A 22,283-nucleotide genomic window follows, 5' to 3' on the forward strand; every position below is an offset into this window, starting at 1 on the left:
TGTCAACTTAAATTAAAATCTTCGCCTCTGTCACTGAATTCTCTCACCCTTGGTTTTCTTCCAGTCTTCCTTATCAGAGTCGAGGTTAATTTTGAGGGCCATGGCGGTGAAAGCTCCGGTGTGGAGAGACTGGACCAGCACGGCTGTGCTCACTCCAAAGGCGGTACCGAGGGCAAACTTGCCCAGCCAGCCTCTGTTCACCTGGGGTAAGGAGGAATGGGTGCCTCGGCTGGACCGCCAAAGTGGTGTTGTCGTTGAGAACTTGTCAGTTCGGCGGACAGCGTTAATATGGCTGCGGGGAGCACTTGTTGCTGGCCTCCTTCCCAGCTGGGGGCTTCCAGGAGTTAAAATATGTTTGAACTTGACACCGACACTCTGAGTGTCAGCACTGACACGGGACAGAGGGCCGCCGGTGTAGTACGGGAGAGCCCCGATACGGGAAACTCGAGCTGATACTTGCAGTGCCATGTCTGAGGAAACTAACGGGTCGTGCTGCTACGGCTTTCTAGTTTGCAGTGTCGGCCACACGTCGTTGTTTCGTTTTCGTTATCAACACACCTCACAAACACTCATGTGCCATTTTTGTTTGGGAAGTTAAGATGGGACCGTACCATTTATGAGGGGAGCCTGCTAATTGCCGCCAAATAAGTACCTGTAAAAATGTGAGTTGTAATGGTTTTCAGTGGTGTCATTAAACAAGTTATGCTGTGACATGTGAAATAAGTAGACTACACAGCTGAGGGTGTTTCTATTTACAAGTTCCCACCCAGCGAAAACCTCGACCCGAGTAGCAGAGTCGAAACCGTCAACCACAAGAGCGCGCCGCCTTCATGACTGTCGGAAACATTGACGTTACATGATAAGAACACGCTGGCCTGCTACAGCCCACAGAATAATGAATACGAATATGTATCTTAACAAGACGTTTCCAGAAAGTAGTCGTTTTGGATGCGGTAGCAGGACAACACAAATTAAAGCATCAACCCTACGCAGTAATCTTGACTTAAAATCGACACTTTCGCCGATTCTTCAAAAGCCATCTAGCCCTGAAAGCAACATTAACTGTACGCTCGTACAGAAGAATATGTCCGTATTTGGTCTCCCTCTAGCGGATTCAAAAAAACAAAAGACAGTCTGTAGTCACAGCAAGCCTATCATTGTATAAAGGTATCTTCCCCATATTAAAAACAATGAACTCCTTATTATCTTTGTGGATGTTAGACAGGAGACAATGAATTTTGGTTTTAAATGCGCCAATTTTTATTAGTTGTCGAGCATAAAAATGAAATTGTTTTGGTTTGTGTCTGATATGTCAATAAAAGGTGAAAGTGCTGCTACTAAAGTATAGAACTCATAACTCACACCCTAAAGTTACATTTTTGCTGATTACTCAACACACAAAAATAACATATTTATGCACACCCAAATTGCCATATATGTGTCACTCCCACAGTCTGTCAGTGAAAAATGTTTGAGCCTTTTCACATTTCCGCCTGTCGGAAACTGACAGAGAAAAAAAAAGGAACAAGCAGCAGTGACACAAGTAGCAGAGACCACAACCCAAGAGAGACAAAACTGGTAAACCTTCTCGGAGAAAACCTGGTAAACTTCTTCAGAGATCTTGACAGAGGCGCAGGGGGTCCCCAGTTTCCATTTTTCAAAACCTTGGACGCGGGAAACTGACGGTATTGTCCTTTAAAGTGTGTGTGTGTGTGTGAGAGAGAGACAGCATGAGGACAGAGAGCAAGTTTAGGACAGGGCGTGTGTGTATGCGCATGTTTACGAAGCTTCTCTGTTATACACACATCTGAGGTCATGTATTTACTTTCACCACTTCATGAAATGAAATGTAAAATGATGAAGTGGTCACACAGATGGAAAATTATGATTAGACTCATACAGATGTGGAAAGTGTAGGCCTAAGTAGAGGTGCAGGGGGTGTGAAACTTTTATTTATGCATTGTTTTGTCTCTATCTGCTCTTATTTCAGTTCTTAATTAAGTTCAGACACATTTCAGTCCATAAATCCAATATCTTCAAGGTGGGCTTCTACTTTTCATACATATGCAGGAGGACACTGTCTTAACGGGGGATGAACTTCTCACTTTGGGTGGGTCAGAAAGCGGAAGTGTGCATCCATGGTGATAGTTTAAGTCAGAAACAGGAAGTGCTCATCAAAGTGGACATCCCATCCATTATACGTGTGTGTCTGTGTCATGTTGCGCAGTATTATGTGGGTTAAAGTTGGTTTTCTCTGATAGGCCGAAGAGTGATTGGCAGGTCAAATATCCTCCCTTTGTCTCATTCAATATTTTAAATGCCCTGAAAAGCAGAAGGAGGTGTTATATGACCAAAGCTATCCGATTTCTTTTTTAATTTTTTTTTTAATTGTTATAAAATAACTCACTCAACTTGTCATCACACTTTTACCCTCTTGAAAAATAATTAATGCATATATTCATAATTCATAATTCAGATATGAACTTATCCCTCATAAAGTACTTTGTAATATTCTTGCATGTTTTTATCTCCTTTTAGAGAGTTTTAAATGTCTTGCAAAAACGTAGATGTATTTCAAACGAGCATCGTTGCTCACTCTCACCCTAACACTCCCTCTGAAACATCTGAACAGTTTTTCATGTCAGTCTCATGGAGCTGATTTTTCACAGTTTGATCAATGTGGCGAAGAAACAAAGGAAAGTTAATTACACGTCTTCTTCCATTGTCTTTGTCATCGTTGTCACATATGTAACAACAAGGACAAATAAAAAGAAACACAAGGCATTTGTCACCCATAATCCATCACATAAAAGATGGAGGAGGGCGATAAAGCTGTTTACTCTCTCCGTGTTTGTCTGTTTATCTGTCACTGTGCTCTGTCAGGCTTGTCTCCTGCATTTCTTTCTCACTATCCCACGCTCTCTTTTTTTCCAGTATGGCGGCGTGGGACCTGTCAGTCACGGTGGAGGACCTGGGGCTCGATGCCCCACCCGTCACCATCAGCGTGGCCTCCGACCTTCACATCGGAGGGGTTATCCTCAAGTTGGTGGAAAAGACACGTGGGTAGCTCTGTCTTCCTCTCTTTGTCTTCCTCTCAGTCACACTTCAGACTAAAATTAGTGTCGTAATTTACATATTCACACAAGAGTTCACATACAGTTAACAAAATTACAAATGCATAGTTAAGGCAAGAAAACTGAATGAATTATTCAGCACACAGTGTGTCACAAGTCCTCTGAACTGCTCTTATAATTTTTTTTCTTTTGTCACCTGCTACATGTTTTCAATTTTAGTTTGTTCACTTCTTCCGCCACTGCTTTCAGCAAGAAAGACAACATCAGTCTAAACATGTGTTTCATCAAGTAGTTTGTCAATGTGAGACCAATTAGGTTGGACGGATCATGCAGACACCAGTAAGATCTAACCAAAACAGCTCAATCACATGAGGCTGTTTTAGTTTCAGAGAGGATGAATGTAAATGACCTAGGAGCAAACATTGAATAAGTGAGGAAACAAAGCTATAAATAAAGCTCGGGCAAATTGATCACTTGTTAATTGCGAGCAGGTCTATGCATGCATTCAATCAAAATCAGTCACGCATTATTTAAACATGTTTTGTACACATGCAAAAGATTACACAGCCCTTTGACAGCAGAGACAGACTCCACCCCAGACGAACCCTGCACTGGACAAACAGTAAATTGATTGCAATCATTGGACTGACCAATGTTCAGAACAATGGGAAAAGTTGGGAAGGTCCTTGCTGCCATTTCTGAACAGTTGTAGATTCCAAGGATGTTCCCAGATGCGTTATTCAGATGTGTCACCACTTGTCCAATGTCTAAAAAAAGATCCAAGCTGTCGCTGAGTGTATGTGAACTTCTGACAACAGAAAATAAGGAAAAGCAATAAGGAAAATGTTCAAATCACATCAGGATCAATGCAGAGTGGGTAACAGTGTTGTGCTGCATCTCTCACAATCCAAGATCCATAAGGTCCTGCTGATTTAACTCTGTAGTGAACATATTCCAGTTAATAAAGAGGCTGCACTTTCCTATGACGTGTTTCAGGAACATTAGTGTAAATAATGTGTGGAAAAAACGAAAAACTAGCAGACAAATATGAGCCATGTGGGAACATACTGAAAACAATCTGGCTATTGCCTAGCATTGTTTGGTAGTGGTCACATAAGAGCAGTGTAAAGCATCGTATAAGGAGCAGAAATAAGTAAAGAAATGACCCTGACGTGATTTGAACACGCAACCTTCTGATCTGGAGTCAGACGCGCTACCGTTGCGCCACAGCGTCTCACAGGTGGCCATTTTCTCAGGTCAATGAGTCAATGCAAGGTGTCAGTCAGAAAATTACAACTGATATTTTTTTTATTGTTATAACGTCATTTACTCAACTTTTCATCAAACTTTTACCCTCTTGAAAAATGAGTAATGCATATATTCATCATTTTTATGCACTAGTGGGTAGTAGATATGAAATCGTCCCTCATAAAGTACTTTTTGATATTCTGTTAAGTGTTATTATCTCCTTTCAGAGATTTTGAAATGTCTTGAAAAAATGTTGATGTATTTCCAATGAACATCGTTGCTCACTCTCACCCTCTGAAACATCTAAACCGTTTTTCATGTCAGTCTCTTAAATGTTAAACCTTAAACATTTAAAGCTTATTTTAAACAGGAAGAAACGTTCAGCAGAACCTGGATGAATTACGAGAATAGATCCTCTGTTAACAGATTGCTGGTTTTAGATACAAATGTAATACTGAGGTATCCCAAAAAGTAGCGTTTTCAGTGGAAAAAAGGTTTGGTGACTTCTTCAGTCTCGAGACTGAAGTGAGTCATCTGAGCATGCATCGAGACTTCTCAGAGGGTAAGAGACTAAAGAAATGACCCTGACGTGATTTGAACACGCAACCTTCTGATCTGGAGTCAGACGCGCTACCGTTGCGCCACAGAGTCTGCGCAGTGTGTGCACCAACTATGGTTACACACCATTTCCTGTCTTAATGGAAAAAACAAACAAAAAACTAGTTAATTATTAGGTCACAAATGCGGTGAGCTGGGGTTAGCTTTAAACAAAGAAATTATGTTATATAGTGTGTCATAGCAGTGTTGCTCAAAGCATAGAAAACAATTTTTAATGATCAAATGTCACTAATTAAATATTAAAAATTGAACGAATTTGTGATATTTAATTAGCAATTGCAAACATAAGCACTGTTGCTACCATACAGTACACTAACTACGCTAACTCCCCCGAATCCTAAAATACTTCACACACGTAAAATGTGTAACGTACTAATAACAATTTTTTTTAACTAAAAAAAAACACCACGCTATGGTTTGTAAGTTGTGAAGGTGAAAACACTAAGGAAACCCAAACAATCGCAGGACCCCTACTTGGCAACAGTGGGAACAAAAAACTCCTTTTTAACGGGAAGAAAACTCCAGCAGAACTAGAGAGGGAGCCATTGGTACGAGCAAAGGAACGAGAGCAGAGTGAGAGATAGGACATGACATGTGACATACATATCTAGTAAAGTGGCCAACAGCAGTAATAATAATGTAATACTGTATTCTTTTTATTAGTAATATAATGTAAATGAGGAGGCAGACCAGGTATCGAATAGGTGAAAACCAAAGTTTTGTGGGGGAGATCAGGTAATACCAGCAGCTGCAGACCAATACAACAGCTCTATCATCAATTCTAAATTTTAAGCTCACACATTTCCTTTTGTTTGTTCTACAATAGTTATGCTGTGCATGCAGACTGTATTGACTCCTTTCTTATATTTGTTACATTCAAATGGGAATGGAGACAATATTAGAAACATATTTCCATAACACAGTCAAGTATGGCTGCCTAATATAAGCGGAAAACGGTTCATTTATATTTACAAAAGATTAATGGTCAGTGGAAACTTTTAAGTTGTACTTTTTTGTGAAAAAAAAGACAAGAAATCACTTTATGGCTTTTGTTAAAACTAACCATACAAAAAGTCAATTAAAAATCCATTATTTTTCAAGTAAAATGCCATTTAAAATATCCGACGATCATCATAGTAATAAGTAAATTAGAATATTTTTAAAGTAAAGATGACCAGATTCAGTTTCTTGAATAGTTTAACTCTTTTTACTCTGACTTTTGTTTCTGTCCTCTGCAGAGATCAAACAGGACTGGTCAGATCATGCGCTGTGGTGGGAGCAGAAGCAGCGGTGGCTGCTGCGGACAGCCTGGACTCTGGAGAAATATGGTATCCACGCTGATGCCAAGCTAGTCTTCATGCCCCAGCACAAGCCCCTAAGACTGGGTCTGCCCAACGGCATTACACTGAGGCTCCGGGTCTGCTTCTCCAATCCCGTCTTCCAGACAGTGATGGGCATCTGCAGAATGCTTAGTAAGATTTTCTTTCTTTCATTTCTCTCTTTTGTCTAGTTCTCTGTTTGCTAGCAACATCTACACATCTAAGTTCTTTTTCTCATCTCTCCTTCTCAGTCCCGTTGCAGATTCTAAGTACTCAAGCTGTAATATAGCTGTTCACAATAATTTAATCAGTGAAATGTGTCAAAGTGTCTCATTAATACATCGCAGGGTGACTGCAACTATTGCCAGAGAGGGCCTTCCCCATCTGCTTTGTGCTTTCATTTTGTCTAATTCTGGCACTTCTTGGTCTCGATTCCTCACCAGAAATCCCCGGGAGGGGCCAGCAGACTGGAAAGGTTTTTTAAAGCAGCACGGAAGGGGGAAAATAATGACATCTGTCTATAGAAATGTCACACACATGTTCAAAGATAAGGCTTGGTATCATGAAGTAAGCAGTTCCTTTTTAATTATATTTGCTCCTAGAGCTCACTTGTACTGGCAGAAAAGACACATCCATGTTGAGGACATTCTCTTGACTATAAACTTTTATTTTTTATTTCTAATTTTAAATCCCGCATTGCTTCCTGCCTTTGTTGTGACATTGCTTCATATGTTGTTTGTATGGATCAATATCAAGAGGTGTATGTGAGGATTTGTAGGGAGTATGTATGCTCCAAAATTCCACTTTGCTGCAGTTGCACACCACTGCATATAAAGGCACCTAGTTGGCATCTAATAGACAATAAAATTAGTTTTTAAAGTAATATAAAGACAACAGATGTTTGATATAAGGAAGAGGAAAATGACCAGACCTAGGAAAAGAGGAATGCATTTTCCTGAGATGAGATAAATAAAAGCAGCTCTGCAGTGGCACTAAATGTTCAACAAAAGGAAATTTTGAATACCAAATTATAATTTTGGTATGCACTCTTACACTTCACTGATTTAAGCAGTAAATAAATTGACCCTGACGTGATTTGAACACGCAGCCTTCTGATCTGGAGTCAGACGCGCTACCGTTGCGCCACAGAGTCGCACAGGTGGCCATTTTCTCAGGTCAGACTCAATACAAAGTGTCAGTGTAATAACACTGGAAAACTTTTGGGGTGGGGTAGAATACTAAAGTAAAGTTTGTTTATAGTATATGTGCCATTTTTGGTACTTATGAAAATCTCCTTTTATGTCAAATTACCTGCTGTACTACAAACACATCACACACAAGCAAATATTAATAAGAACCTGGTTTTAATTTATTAAAATGCCCTAGTTTTAATGTCTTTCTTAGTTAGAGGATAGGAGTGAGATTCTCAGAACCATGAGCCTAAGTGACTCAGACAGACAACCATCTGATCAGGAGTCAGACACACTACTATTGCACCACAAGGTCATGTTACAGCCGTTTGACCAGGGTTGTCAGTTTAACAGATTCTCATCTCTTGCCAATCCTTATCGGGACAACAGTGCATGTACTGCGCAATCAGAGCCTTTCACAGTGCAAGGTTTCAATCCAACGATACTGACAAGTTGGAGGTGGGGGAACGTCAGTGGCAAAATGACAGCATTGACATTAACAGTTTCTTACTATTATATGTACTAATTCTGGTATTATATCCGCCTGTGAACAATTCTCCAGTAAGATGAAGATATCTGCTAATTGTAAGGTAAAGATCCAACAATAATACAGAGAATACACGAAAAATCAAGAATCAAAACGAACAAGGACTTGGTGACAGTGGGAAGGAAAATTACTTTTAAACAGGAAGAAAGCTCCAGCAGAACCTAGATCAGTTATGAGTGAAGATCGTCAGTTAACAGATTGCTGTTAAGTGAGGATACAAATGTAGCATCTAGCTTTGTTAGAGGGTAAGATATTAAAGGACTTGACCCTGACGTGATTTGAACACGCAGCCTTCTGATCTGGAGTCAGACGCGCTACCGTTGCGCCACAGAGTCTATGCTTTGAGTGTTGCTTTAACAATCAGCTTAATACAAGAAGTAAACACACCCCTGAATAACTTATCACCTTTACAGCACTGTTACTGTACATATTATTTATTTATTTTTAATAGACATTCGTCACCCTGAGGAACTCTCCCTCCTTCGACCCATAGAGGAGAAGAAAAAGAAGAAAGACAAAAATTTGGCACCAGAGATCTACGACCTGACCGAGGTGCCCCTTTCCTCGGGTACACGCATCACATTTTATTTACACTGCAGGCATAACATAGTAAAAATTAAATTAAATCATTTCCCATGTAATGTAAAAGGCCTGAAAAACATTTTAAACATTGTGTGCTGTCATTTTAATTAAAACTATGCAGGTCAACCTTATTATTTCCACTCCTTTTGCAGTATCCCGGCCCTGTCTGTATAACGGCATGCCCGCTCACTTTGCCGACTCACCGGAGATGGAGGCCATCTACAAGATGCTGTCAGTCAGTCAGCCTCCCCCTGCCCCTGAGGTCATAGCCAAGCAGTACCGCCCAGCCAGCGTTGTGGACAAGGCTCACATCAATGGCAGGTATGTGTGCACAGGTATCAGTCTGTCAAACCAGGTGTTTACATCGCAGAGGGGAACTGATAGAGTTTCATTGTCCATGTCACACTAATGCAAGATGTTTAACAAACAAGTTCCCCACAAACTGAGTCCTCTTATTAACTAGCTATCAGGGATGCTGCCTCAGTTAGTATTCTTACCCCACAATACAGAAGGCCGGTGTAATCACTCGCCACTTTTCTTTTTCTTTATCAGTCCTGATAAAGAAAACTGGGGGTTTCCAGAACTCAGAGCTGTATCTACTGAAGCAGTGGCCTCCTCTGATCTCGAGTTCAGACATATTTTATCTTATGCGCATGCTGGTTCATAAAGATACTACCGCCAGTGCCTACAAATGTATTAAAATAGGAGCTGTTTGAAGGGCTTTTAGACTCTTTGATGTAATAAATTAGGCACAGTCGCAGCTTTTTTAAAGTCTCCTGCTTTATCTCTCTAAAGTTCAAAGCCGCTTTAAACTTCAGCTGCCTCAGCCATTGTTGCATAATTACACATCAAATAAATACTTTTTGAAAACATCAAATACGTGAGCTTACATAAAGCACATTATATCATTAGCTTTATAATAAGTAGTCAGTAATATAGTAATGTGAAAAAGTCTTGAGCCACACGTCATTTCTTCATATTTTACTTCCAAGGAGCCAGACTTCAGACATTAAATGATTTTTCACCCACTTTCAGTCCAGTCCTTGTACCTTAGCAACCAGAATGTTTTGTTTGTTTTTCTTTTTATTTAGACCCTCAACACACCTATGAGTCATGCAAGCATAAAATGACACCTAACTCAAGGGATGAACTGGTGTTGTTTATTTCTATTTTTGTAAAATGTTAAAGATAACACAGTTGGTTGGCATAAATTTGTATTGTTGCACCTATTCCCAGAGAGCTGTTAGCTATTAATTAGCAGAGTGTGCAGCGTGTCCTTAGAACATTTGTGGAAATGTTAGAAGTAGAGGACAGAAAAAGAAAAATAAACAGTACATGAAAGTCATGTCCTTAAGAAATAGGAAATAATCCAGGAAAGAGTTGACACAGGACTAGAGAGATGCATTTGTCCCTTCTTTTAATCCATTTAATACAGAAATCGTGTCAGTGGAAGGATGCTTGAGAGGAAAATGTAAATATATATGGAGAAAAGGCTGAGGTGTGCTAACAAAATCTGTGGTGACAGGTCTTATGGAGTGATGAATCCAAATTTGAAAAATTTCATTCAAACGGTTGTGAATATGTATGCAGGAGGCAAGCAACCGTCTGTAAAACACAGTGGAGGCTGTGCCATGGTTTGGAGCTGCATTTCACCCAGCAGTGTTTGAGATCTTGTAAAAATGGAATTATGAGCATTGGAAAGTACAGTCAGATTTGGATCCACTATGCAATACCATCTGGAAAGCATCTCATTGACGACAGTGTGTTTAGGACAATGATCACACTGGAGTAAAAGCATGCCATCAGTAATGGATTGATTTCCCCAGAGCCTAGACTTTAATATAATTGAAGCAATGTGTGATCATCTTGACAGATAATAGAACAAAAGAGAGCCAACATTCAAAGAAGAGGTTGAAATGTCCTTCAAGAATCCTGGGGAATTATTTTTGAAGACTACTTAAAGAAATGACAAGAAAGCTTGGCTAAGACACTTCAGACTATGTTAAATAATAATAATGATCACACCCTAGACTTTTGTACACTACTATAAAATTAAGTGAAATACAGAATATAGTTCATATAGAAGTATATGTTTGTTTCTTAAGGTTTTGCACATTTTTTGTTATTCTGCTGTGTTTTGCTATAAGATGTAGTTTCTAAAAACAATCATGTTACCAATTTACTTTGTTTAGGTCAAGCTGTCTATATGATGTCAAATAGTATTTTCTTGTGATTTTAAATACAGATAAACATGGATGTAACAAATATGAAATCATAAACATATATATTCTTTGTCTGTCCCTCTCAGGTGGTTGGACTCGTCCCGTTGTCTTCTGCAGCAGGGCATCCAAGAGAGTGATAAACTCTGGCTTCGCTTCAAATACTATGCTACTTACGATATGGATTCTAAGGTATGTGTGTGTGTGTGTTTACACAAATACAGAGAGTGTGTGTGTGTGCATATTTCTTTGCCAGTATATCAACTCTCTGACCTCATCCTTCTCTTTCCTCTCCACCCTGCAGTATGATGCTGTACGTCTGACCCAGCTCTATGAGCAGGCACGCTGGGCCATCCTGCTGGAAGACATCGACTGCACCGAGGAGGAGATGATGCTGTTTGGAGCTCTGCAGGTAGAAAATCCATCTGCTGACAGTGAAATATGTGAATCACTCTAATGGAAGTGTACATTTCGCTGGATGTCAGATAATATAGAGACTCAAATGTTCTCCCACTCCTCAAAGATATCTGGTCTATTCAATCGTCAGTAAAGCAGTGTCGTATAAAACTGGATTAAATAGGACATTTCTCTGTCTCGTTTTACATGCAGTATCATATCAGTAAGGTGGCTCAGTCAGAGCCCCAGATCATGAGCAACAATCCAGCCATGGACGATCTGGATTCCGCCCTGCAGTCCCTGGAGGTCAAGATGGAGGGAGAAGGCAGCTCTGCATCTGATTTGCTGGTCAGATACAATAGTCTCACCCGAGTCTTTTTAAAATTAAATTATTTTAATAACGGGGAACAGAAATTTATAACAATTTAGGTCCAGGCTTCTCAAAGTGTGGCTTGCAGGCCAGTGGCTGCCTGTGATGATATGTGCTACTGTACACTTTACTACTTTGATCACAGAATGAAACAGAGGGATTATTTCACTTCAATTTTAACCTTCCTAACACTGACAAGTACAGCTGACATTATTAAATGTGATATGCACCTGACTCATGGTTAAAAAAATATAGACCAGCACATCAGTGTTTCATGGTAGAATTTTTCCTATATGGGCCTCCTTGTCCCCCTGATTGGCTTTAAGAACACCTGATTTAAGATATTTCATTAATGGTAGTATTAGCCTGGATCCAAATCCACTGATGATGTAGACAGCATTGAGTTAAATGTTTGGTCTTATGTCAAACTAACATTGATTGACTAACAGTTTTATTGCTAAAACATATTAACTGAAAAACTTGCATTTTATCCAGGAAAATATGACAGCACCAGAACTCACTGACTACCTGAAGATATTTAGGTGAGAGCTGGTTTCCAACTGGTTAAAAATAAATTTCATTTTCTTTAAATAAATAAATATTTATTAGTAACCTTCCTCTTTATTTCTAACTTGTTATGAATCTGGGGGAAAAATCCCTGGTGAAATCAGCTAATGTGATTACATGTATATTTCAGACCCAAAAGGCTGACTCTGAAGGGGTACAAGCAATACTGGTTCAAGTTCCAAGATACCTCCATTTCTTATTTCAAGAGCAAAGAGGAAAGCATAGGAGAGCCCATTCAAATGATTAACCTCAAAGGTAATGACTTCGTTACGTACTTTTATGTTATGTTTTTCTGCTATATATAGTGCACCATGCTATTAACAGAATGGTAAGTGTTTAGCACATTTTAAAATAACAGATGTTTACCCAAAGTGATTTCCAGGCACACTTATTTGCAATCCAACTCTCCAAAAATCAATTACAAAACACATAACTTGCCTAAATAGATGATATAATAAAAATAATAACTGGAAAATAAGTCAGAAAATGAGAATAAAAACAACTAAATTGTAACAATGGTAAGAAGTTAAATAAAACAGTAGAAGAAAACATGAACAGTGAGCTTGACCAAACCATGAGAGACTTCAAAGTTGATGAAAATGGGCCTGGTAGGTCTTGGAGCTGAATGAAAATTGTCAATTGTTGAGCAGGTTCTTATGTGGGAAGCCAGACTATTCCAGAACTTAGAGGCAATGACAGGTCACCTGTTTTTAGCTGAGAAGAGACATTAAGAGAAATTGGGATGATACGCTGAAGGACCTGGAGGAAAAAGACCTGTAGTATATTATGGCCATGGAGGTCTTTAAAAACAAATAGTACAATTTTAAAACCTTTTAGAAATTTCACAGGTAGCTATTGCATGTGTATAGAAGCTTGATTGTAAGCAGGGGGAACTAAGTTGATATTGTTAGTAAGGTATCTCAAAAATTCAACTTACTGGCTCAGATTTCTGAGGTTTGAATTTTGAGATTATAACCCAAAATTTAGACATATAAGTCACTTTTTTTATGTGGCAGAGACAAGCTTCCATACTGCTGATCTACAGCAGGAGTGACATGATGTCTTTTCTTTGTACCAGTAAAGACTCTAGCAGAATACCTAACTGAAGGCAAAATACCTTCAGTTATGCTATGATTTGAAGTTGAAGGATATTTTGGCTATCTGTGATTTCAGATCATTCAAACAGTCGAAGAGGTTCTTAAAGGAGTGGTCAATGTCAGGTGTGGCTGGCAGATAAAACTGGGTGCCATCACGTAACAGTGATAGTAAATGTTGTATTCATGAATGCTAGAGTCAAGGGGTAACAAATATATTGAAACTAAAAGAGGACCTAACATGGATCCCTGAGGGATATCACAGTTAGTAGAAACTGAAGCCGTTTCCTATTTGGACACTAAAGGTTGAGGAAAACCAGTGTAGAAACCCTGCAGTCCTACGTTATGCTTCAAATGTTTTGTTGTTCAAATGTTAAAAGTATTTATCTAGAAAGCAACTTGGGAGAAGAGAATTTTTTTCTAAAATCTTGGCAAAGGAAGGTAACTTTGGTATCGGTCTGCAGTTACTAAGGAAATATGGGCAAAGTTTATGCTTCTTTAGAAACGGCTGAATGACTGTGTTTTAAAACAGGAAGGAATGACTCAATTTGCTAAATAATTATAGCGTAAATAGTCAGAATAAAAGGAGACAGTGGACCAAAAGCTGCCATGAAGAAGTGTGCAGGTATTATATTTAGAGAACAGTGATGAAGTTGACTGACTCTCTGAAAATGTTAAATGCGGGGGTGACATTTTAGATCTTCTGGTGTTAATGTTGTCAGTGAAGAAGTCCAAAAACTTCCAACACATATGGAATCACATATCAGACACTGAGTTTTAATATATTGCAAGAAGTGAACACCTAAAGGTAGATAAGTACTATGAGTTAAAAGTGAATTAACCTCCTAGGACCTGGCGTCCACATATGTGGACATCACATTTTGGGTTGTCTAGACCAAAATACTAAATTTTGCTTTACAAGGGCCTGATATCCACTCACGAGGACATTATACTGCCTCTGTTTCATCAAAATTTAAAACGAATATCCTCATATGTGGCTCTCATTTTTCTTAGGAACAAAAATGGCGTAAAAAAAACAAATGTGGTGATTCTTTGTTTTTACATTCATCGGGTCCCAATATGCCCAAATATCAAAGAGAAATTAAAAATGCATGACATGGAAGAGTTCGGGTCTTAGGAGGTTGAGGAGAATCAGCGGGGATCATATCAGTCTCTTCCTACACGCTTTTTGTTTTTAACAGCTTAACCATGAACCTAATGATACCACTTTAATGTTGCTCCTTTACACAGGATGTGAGGTGGCTCCAGACGTTAATGTGGCTGCTCAGAAGTTCCTTATCAGACTCCTGATTCCAGCACCTGAAGGCATGAATGAGGTCTATCTTCGCTGTGAGAACGTGAGGCCACACGCACACCCATACACCTCTTCTCATCTCTACGTGTGACATCCTTTCATTTTCAATGCCTCTATCTTCAGTTCATCATCTCAGCTCTGACCACAGTCACACCTGTCTCTCATGCTCTTTTTTCTATGTTATGTCTTTGAAATTCACCCTGCAGGAGCAGCAGTATGCTCAGTGGATGGCAGGGTGCCGGTTGGGATCCAAAGGCAAGACCCTCGCCGACAGCAGTTTCCAAAGTGAGATCCAGAGTATCCGCTCTTTCCTGGCGATGCAAAAGACCAACTCCAGTTCCAGCAGTGCAAATGCCAGCGAAGAAAGCATCAATACTCACAGTCTGGTGTCACCACGTTACCATAAAAAGTACAAACCCAAACAGGTAGATGTAGCAACAGGCCACAAAAGGATAAATGTTGCAGATTTATTGTCTTGTGTTTTCACAAAGCAGTATTTTTGATCTCATATATTTTGTGTGGCTCAAATTACCAACCTAAATGACCTTACAGTACAGTAATTTTGTGCAACTGTGCAAATCTGCAACTGCTTATGGCAGCAAAAATATAATTAAATCTCACCTTTTACCCTCTGCCTGCTCTTCCAGCTGACCCCTCGAATCCTGGATGCATACCAGAACGTGGCTCAGCTCTCCCTGACAGATGCATTGATGCGCTTCCTGCAGATCTGGCAAGCCCTGCCTGACTTTGGGCTTGCATACGTTGTTGTCAGGTTAAGTTTAAAGTTTCATTTAAAGCTTTTGAGAGTTGATTCTGTGCCAGTGAACACATCAAAGACCGAAATTCACTGTGACAAGGTTATTATAAAGCACTTGACCTCGAACATCCTCCTTCTGTGTGTTATGAACATTATAAATGTTTTAACAGCATAAAAGCAGAGACTGTAGTCGAGGGAAATGCACGCCCAAGATCGGCAGAAATGTAGTTCATGCTAAAAAAAATGAAACTAACCTAACATTTTTTTTTCACTTTTTGGGTAGACAGAAAGAAAAATTTTAAACATCCTTCCACCAGCAATGTGCAAAGTCATCAGACTAAGCGTAGTTCTGTAGAAGTTTAATCATTTTTATATGGAGGACTCAAGACTGACTTTTATCTAAAATAAATAAATAAATTAACTTAGAGGAATCTAAACAAAATATACCCCCCCCCCCAAACAGGTTCAAAGGCAGCCGGAAGGATGAGGTACTCGGCATTGCTCCCAATCGCTTGATCCGTATTGACCTTAGTGTGGGTGATGTAGTGAAGACCTGGCGCTACAACAACATGAAACAGTGGAACGTCAACTGGGATATTAGACAGGTATGACTCATATCTTGAACAGGCTTCTGTCTGATAATTTAAAAATGTCTAGAATGCTCATTTTCAACTTCACGTTTTCATTCTCAGAGGTTTTTATGATTCATAGTTCTGACAAGAGGTTTGAACCTTCTACTCGCTGTCCTGACCTCATATTTTACCAAGAGTTTTAGAAAATTGTCTAAGAGGGAGAACTCTGAGTAGTCTGAAGCCTGAACCTTAGGCTTGCAAGAATAATTACTTCTTGTACAACTGATGTACAATGCCTTATTACACAATGGTATTTGTGATAACTGAGCATGAATGAAAAGAAGCTTGTGTGTTTAGAGACAGACCCACAAACCAAGCATGAATTTAGCTGCACGCTAAAGACTTCTGAAAACATGCTGACAGTGTGTCTTTCAATAAAGTGACATTTATAGTTCTTACTGGTCAGATCTTTTAATGGAAATGGTTCTGAAACTGTGGGGCACAGACAACCAGGTGAAAAACCTGAAATGAAACTGAGATTGATGAATATGCTTTTACAAAACCAGAAAGAAAATTTAGGAGCTATTGCCCTAATGACTTACAACGTGGGATATGTATGTATATTTGTAGTGAAGATATTTTTCATCCCTGGATTAATATTTTTTTTCTAAATAGCTCTGCATTTCTTTTGTGTTAATTTTCGTCTACTCCAGATGGCCATTGAGTTTGAAGGGAATGTGAACATTGCCTTCAGCTGTGTGACTGCTGATTGCAAAATTGTTCATGAGTTTATCGGAGGCTACATTTTCATGTCGACACGCAGTCGGGAGAAGAGCGAAACGCTCAATGAGGAGCTATTCCACAAGCTGACCGGTGGCCACGAAGCTCTCTAAGACTGAAACACAAAAGCCCAGACAATGGGATGGTTGACAGCCCATCAGACCTCCTGTGTCTCAGTGGAAAACCAGCTTGGAAAAAGACTTAATGTTTAACTCAAGCAGCCACAAAAAGATAAGGAAATCATCAAAAACAAGATACTCAGTTTACTGTAAATGTGTTAGAAACTTGTAAGTACACCAAGTTTTCCATTCACACATCAGTGGATGTTAAACTTGATATGTTCTGACATGTTCAAGACTCCAGCGGTCCTCATGCTGACTTCCCCCCTCCCTACAGGATGGACTGCTGCTGGGCCAATCTGCTGGGCTTCTGGTCCAGGTTCAGCAGGCGTCATAATCAGACTCAAAGAAATGTAAAATCAACAGCTGAATCAGCCAGCTCTAACTTCTAACTACTTTTCTGAACTCACTCTGTCAAGAAATGTAATCAGCATTGCTCAGAATTGAAAGCCTTGAATGTCCAGAGCTCCAGACCCAGTGTTACTTAAACTTTTTATTAGAAATTAATGTTACAGGTAATGATATGACTGAGAAATATAAGATAAATGGCAAAATATTCACCACATAAAACATTTACTAAAATAAATAGAGCTGTATACTTTTCATTATCTCTTGTTTTCCCTGTGACATATTTTGGCAATTTCTTACACAGGAAACCTCAAACAAGTTATCTTCCCTCACACACTGTGCGTGTCAGTCCATATCTTACTGGAAACTGCAGTCCGTTAAACCTCAATGTCTGCATCCTCTCATTTCCCATGCTTAGCCACGTGACTAACCACATGCACAATATGCTTTATTTAAAGATCTGCCAGTTAAAATATCCTGGTAGTCATTGGTACAATGCTTTATTTAGCATGAAGTGGGGAAAACAAGGCTTCTGTATTTTTAAGTTTGTTGAATTGTCATATAAAAATAAGGATACACCTTCTGTCCTGTTCACTTTCAATAATGAATCAACAGTTTAAAGTTTACCAATCAGGTGCCACTTTGGGAGATTTCTGAATATACACTTCTGTTGCTGATAAATCGATGCTGCTGGAAAACAAGTGTTGCCAGGGGAACTGGGATAAGCATCAACCAACCGTCGGATGCTAACATGGTCAGGTGAGTGCGGTAATGACCAATGACAGGACAGCACTCTCTGCTGTTACTGCAGTGGCAGGATGCTCCCTGGAACACAGCAAAAGAGAGCTCAGTGAACAAGGAAATAGTGAACCCAAATCCACGTAAGCATAAAATCTAAACTTTTATTTCTGTATAAGAGTTTTTCTTACTTGAAGGTCTCAGTCTTAGAGCTCGGCTGAAGTATTTAGGTTGAATTTTACCCTCAGCATCACCTTCAGTCAACAGCACATCATTCTCAGACCAGAAGAACTTGATACCATCTGTAGAGACACATAAAACTAGTAGCATTGGTTCCTACACATATAGAGTAAAGGTAGATAATTGGACAGCAGCAATCGGGGTTTAATCTTACCAGCCAGTGCTTTGGGGACATCAATAAACACAGCTAGATCACAATCTTTCCTCATGCCTGGTGGGGGAAAAAAAATAACGCTGTAGTACAAACCTCCTGACAAGCTACTCTCCATCAAACTCACACGAGCATACCACTGATGATGCCGTCCTCCCCTGGCAAGCCTTGTGCCAGATGGATGTGTGTCCTCTTCATGCGGCTCAGGCCCTGCTGCTGGATGGAGCTCCAGTTTCTGAGGTAGGAGCCATGAACAGCCTCAGCAGGGCAGTCTGGAGAACCAGCCATGACCGGTTTCAGCTCCAGATCCACAACCTGACCGTGGAAACACAGCCAGGATAGCCACAGATTTACAAAGCCGCCTTAAATCTGGTAAAGAAAGGCATTCTGGTTACTATTGCTTTATTTTAGTAATTAGTCATGGGCAGTTGATTAGTATCGGAGAAAATAGTGAGAGAAATTATTAAACTCAAGCCCAGTGAGAGTTTGACTGATCCCATGCTCAGCTGAAATGTCAACAACAGTGGCAGTGTCAAAAAATTTAAAAGGAAGATATTCCCCATTGTTATTGGGCCTAAACCTAACATCAAATGCAAACGCTCGTGCAGGGTTTTTCCAGCATCAGTGGGGCATTTGGGAAGGCCTGACTACACATATAATCATTATCAGTCTGTACACATTAAAGACAGCTACTCTGTGTATCCGTGTATTTTCCTGTAATTTAAGATTGTTAAAAATGTAATTTTGGGATTAATTCTAAGACACTGATACGCTGATATTCCAAAGACTCTATTTACATTGATTTATTACATTATTTGGGATAAAATGGAGTTTGTTTTACCATGTTGTAGGACTTCTTCCATGACAAGAATGCAAAGAAATAGAGTAACTTCTTCAAAATAGTCTTTGACTCACTAACACTCTCCCACACATACACATCTACAGTATATTAGGCACAAATTGGGTATATGACTAAAGCAAAGTCTGCATTTTCTGAGTTGCTTTTTGGTTTTATGTCCCAAAAGTATATAAATCACATTTTCATCATATTTTTCTAATCATTTGCTGATCAGCAAGAACAAACAAACAAACTGAATATTTACTGAATTCAGCATCTAGCTAGGCGATAATGCAATATAGCCAATGTGCTGACAACAGCAAGTATAAGCTTCTCAGAGTTTACAGGTGTTGACATGTCTTACAATTTTGTAACTCTCATTACCTGTACTGAATGACCCTGATTGGCCCGAATCTGCAGCCGGCCATCCTCAGGGTGGGTACAGAGCTTAAAGCGCTGCTTGTCATTTGTGGCCACAACTCTCTCAACGTCTTCCAACGAGTACGAGTGGAACTGCGGGTGAGCCAGGAGATCCTCCACAAACAGGAAGCCGTCTATATGTGAAGAGAGCTGTTATGACTATGGTCAAATTTCCCCTGTGGATGTTACAGCCCTGTGAGCAACAAGTTGTTTGTTTGAGGCACTGATCCAATTTGGCAGCATTTTCTCTACAAATAATCCAAAAAAAAAAAAACAGCAAAAGGATGTTAAAAAGTTCAATATTAAAATTAATAAAAATAAAAATAAATCTAAGGTCTGCATCTGCTATCAAAATTATGACAACATCATTAAATGGGATCTGTCCATAGGTGAAATTTGTTATATGGACATCAGAAATATGTATCACCCACTTTTCTAATTGCTTAAAATTGTTCACACTACTTATTTCATATTGAATGCATAAGTCTTTTTGGTGTAACTGAAGTTTTTTACCCTTCTTGTTGTTTACATCAAGCAACGTGATTGTGATTAAGACAACTCTAGGTATTTCACCAGTGAGTGTTTTTCTAAGGATGCATTCCAGCATCACATGTAGACAAAACACAATGAATCAAATTTATGAATGATAATAATCAGAGGTTCCTCTAGTTAGTTGGTACTAATCTCTATGCGTCCTCAGACTTTCCCAATGCATAGTTTGTACATGCCTAAAGGAAAACATTATGCTCCTAGGCTCTGATCCTAGGAGCATAAGAAAGGGCTACAAGCACAAGCTCCATAGAGGCAGAAATCTAGCACAGCTGATAAAGACCAAAGTTGAAGACTGTGCAAAGGTGCTCCAAAGACACTCCAGCACATAGTAGAAAAAGGTAAGATGGTACCTGGGACAATATACACCAAGAGAAACAACCAAGTGGCTGGGATAGTATACAGGAACATCTGTTCCACATATGGACTAGAAATCCCCAAGTCCTCATGGCAAACACTGCTGAAGGTGCTTGAAAATGGCAGGGCTAAGGCCCTGTGGGACTTCAAGTTCCAGACAGACAAGCAGCTGCTGGCCAGCCAAACAGACATAGTGTTGGCTGACAAGGAGCAGAACACTGCAGCTGTGATAGATGTGGCAATCCCAGCGGACAGCAATATCAGAAAGAAGGAACACAAGAAAACAGAAGTACCAACAACAACTGGAGGAGATGCAGAATGTCCAAAGTGATCCCAGCAGTAAAAGGAACAACAACCCTGAAACTCGACGAGCAGACCAGCAGATTTCAGGCACAACTTTAGTGTAAGTGCTTTTCTGTCTAACATTCACACACATTCATACTCTGATGCATCAGTGGATGAATGTGCGTTAGCAAGATACACATTGGGAACAACCAGGGATCAAACTACCAAACTTCTGATTAACAGATACACTACGTCCTTATACACTAATTACCGGAACTGAGCAATGGCTGTAGCTCAATGTATAATACTGTACCAGCTGACCCTGCTCTGAGTCAGAGCTCCAAATTGTCTTGTTTAAAGCAGCTTCTTAATGTTAAGGAAACCAAATTTATGTTGGTTTACAGAAATCACCCTCAGATCTCAGATAATATTGGTAAGCATATCCAGCAGAAGACTTTGTGAAGAAAGTATTATACTACAAATACCTGGGTGAATGACATCATTTTCTTTAAAGGTCATATTGGGTACTCAGTAAAATGTTTATATTGGGTTTTATTTATTTTAAACTGCCCATCTTAATTTTGCTGTTAGGTAAACATATGTACAGGCTACGTTCTTAAATGTCCTTTATAATGGTGACATTAATTACATGCAGGTTATCTCTATGTATCAGGGTCCTTTATGTTTTCAGTACACATCACTTGTCTTAGCCCTTAATAGTGGTGATTTAGGGCTTTTAATGATTTATTTGAACTGCAGAATGATTATAGTATGATTATACTGCCCACATGGACAAGCTAAATGACTTCTGGAGAAAAGCTTTATGCTTAAATGAGACAAGGATAGAGCTAACTGACCACAATCACGAGGTATTTCTGGAGGTGTAAGTGTGAGGCTGGTTTTGATGCTCATTATAAGTGTTTGTGAACTTCCTGTGTGTAATTGCAGGTAATAATATGAAAATTTGCTACATTTTCAAATGAAAACTCCTTTAGAGTCCTTGCTAAATTTGCATCCCTACCAGTCTACCCTGCATTATCTGTGTTACCTAGATCTGACTGTAAGCAGCTCACCTGTACCCATTTGCAGACCCATCTGGCTGGCTCCATGGCGAAGTGCATAAGACATGGATTTAGAGAGGCGGACATCTCTGTCCTGGTGGTGGAAAAGGCATCACTTTCAGTAACATACACACACACTGAAATTTAGTTCTAATTATAGCTGTGGTTTAAATATAGGACCTAGACTTTACCATGCCAAAACCCTCATACTGCCTGTCATACAGCTAATACTATGAGATATTAAAAAGACGGGAAATTATCCCAATTGAATGGGTCAACAAACTCTCACCTCTCCACCACGATGTCCTCTCCTTCCTCTTCCTCTTTTGCCACTTCCTCCCCCTCCTTTGGCACTGTCCATGAACGCACAGGCAGCTCAGCTTTTCAGCTGTTGTATGATAAATTTCACTGGTTTTAATTCTGCGAAACGTTGCATAGGATAATATTTGTTGTCAGTGCATTGCGCGTAGCGTTTTGGCTTGCTCTCGCTTCCTGTGTGTTCCCGTTCTCCGCTTGCAGGTGGCACTGT

The 22,283-nt window shown here is 39.6% G+C and overlaps 3 protein-coding genes across 3 annotated transcripts in view; 1 reads left to right on the plus strand and 2 right to left on the minus strand.

Annotated features, from left to right (window-relative positions):
• macrod1 (mono-ADP ribosylhydrolase 1) overlaps positions 1-573 on the minus strand; it is a 148,942-nt gene extending 148,369 nt beyond the window's left edge. Inside the window, exon 1 of the mRNA XM_080901673.1 lies at positions 48-573. Within this exon, the coding sequence (XP_080757799.1) occupies positions 48-468 (421 nt within the window). The 5' untranslated portion in view covers positions 469-573. The remainder of the gene's footprint in view (positions 1-47) is intronic.
• A 947-nt stretch (positions 574-1,520) lies between these two features.
• Positions 1,521-16,765, plus strand: fermt3b (FERM domain containing kindlin 3b). Its single transcript, XM_080901770.1, has 15 exons — positions 1,521-1,685; positions 2,935-3,059; positions 6,179-6,412; positions 8,448-8,564; positions 8,731-8,899; positions 10,887-10,989; positions 11,102-11,209; positions 11,407-11,541; positions 12,059-12,105; positions 12,261-12,385; positions 14,476-14,582; positions 14,746-14,964; positions 15,187-15,311; positions 15,760-15,901; positions 16,582-16,765. The coding sequence occupies exons 2-15, from the start codon at positions 2,936-2,938 to the stop codon at positions 16,759-16,761; spliced, it is 1,935 nt and encodes a 644-aa protein (XP_080757896.1). The 5' UTR covers positions 1,521-1,685; position 2,935; the 3' UTR covers positions 16,762-16,765.
• Positions 16,766-16,864: 99 nt separating this feature from the next.
• Positions 16,865-22,264, minus strand: trpt1 (tRNA phosphotransferase 1). The gene is made up of 7 exons (XM_080901771.1): positions 22,044-22,264; positions 21,767-21,848; positions 19,467-19,636; positions 18,382-18,559; positions 18,248-18,304; positions 18,045-18,155; positions 16,865-17,940 (listed from the first exon to the last, which is right to left on the minus strand). Exons 1-7 carry the CDS (start codon positions 22,113-22,115, stop codon positions 17,918-17,920), a joined length of 693 nt encoding a protein of 230 aa, XP_080757897.1. The 5' UTR covers positions 22,116-22,264; the 3' UTR covers positions 16,865-17,917.
• Between the last annotated feature and the right edge of the window lie 19 nt (positions 22,265-22,283).

The sequence above is a fragment of the Rhamphochromis sp. 'chilingali' genome, assembly GCF_963969265.1.
Source record: "Rhamphochromis sp. 'chilingali' genome assembly, chromosome: 13".
NCBI classification, from domain to species: Eukaryota; Metazoa; Chordata; class Actinopteri; order Cichliformes; family Cichlidae; genus Rhamphochromis; species Rhamphochromis sp. 'chilingali'.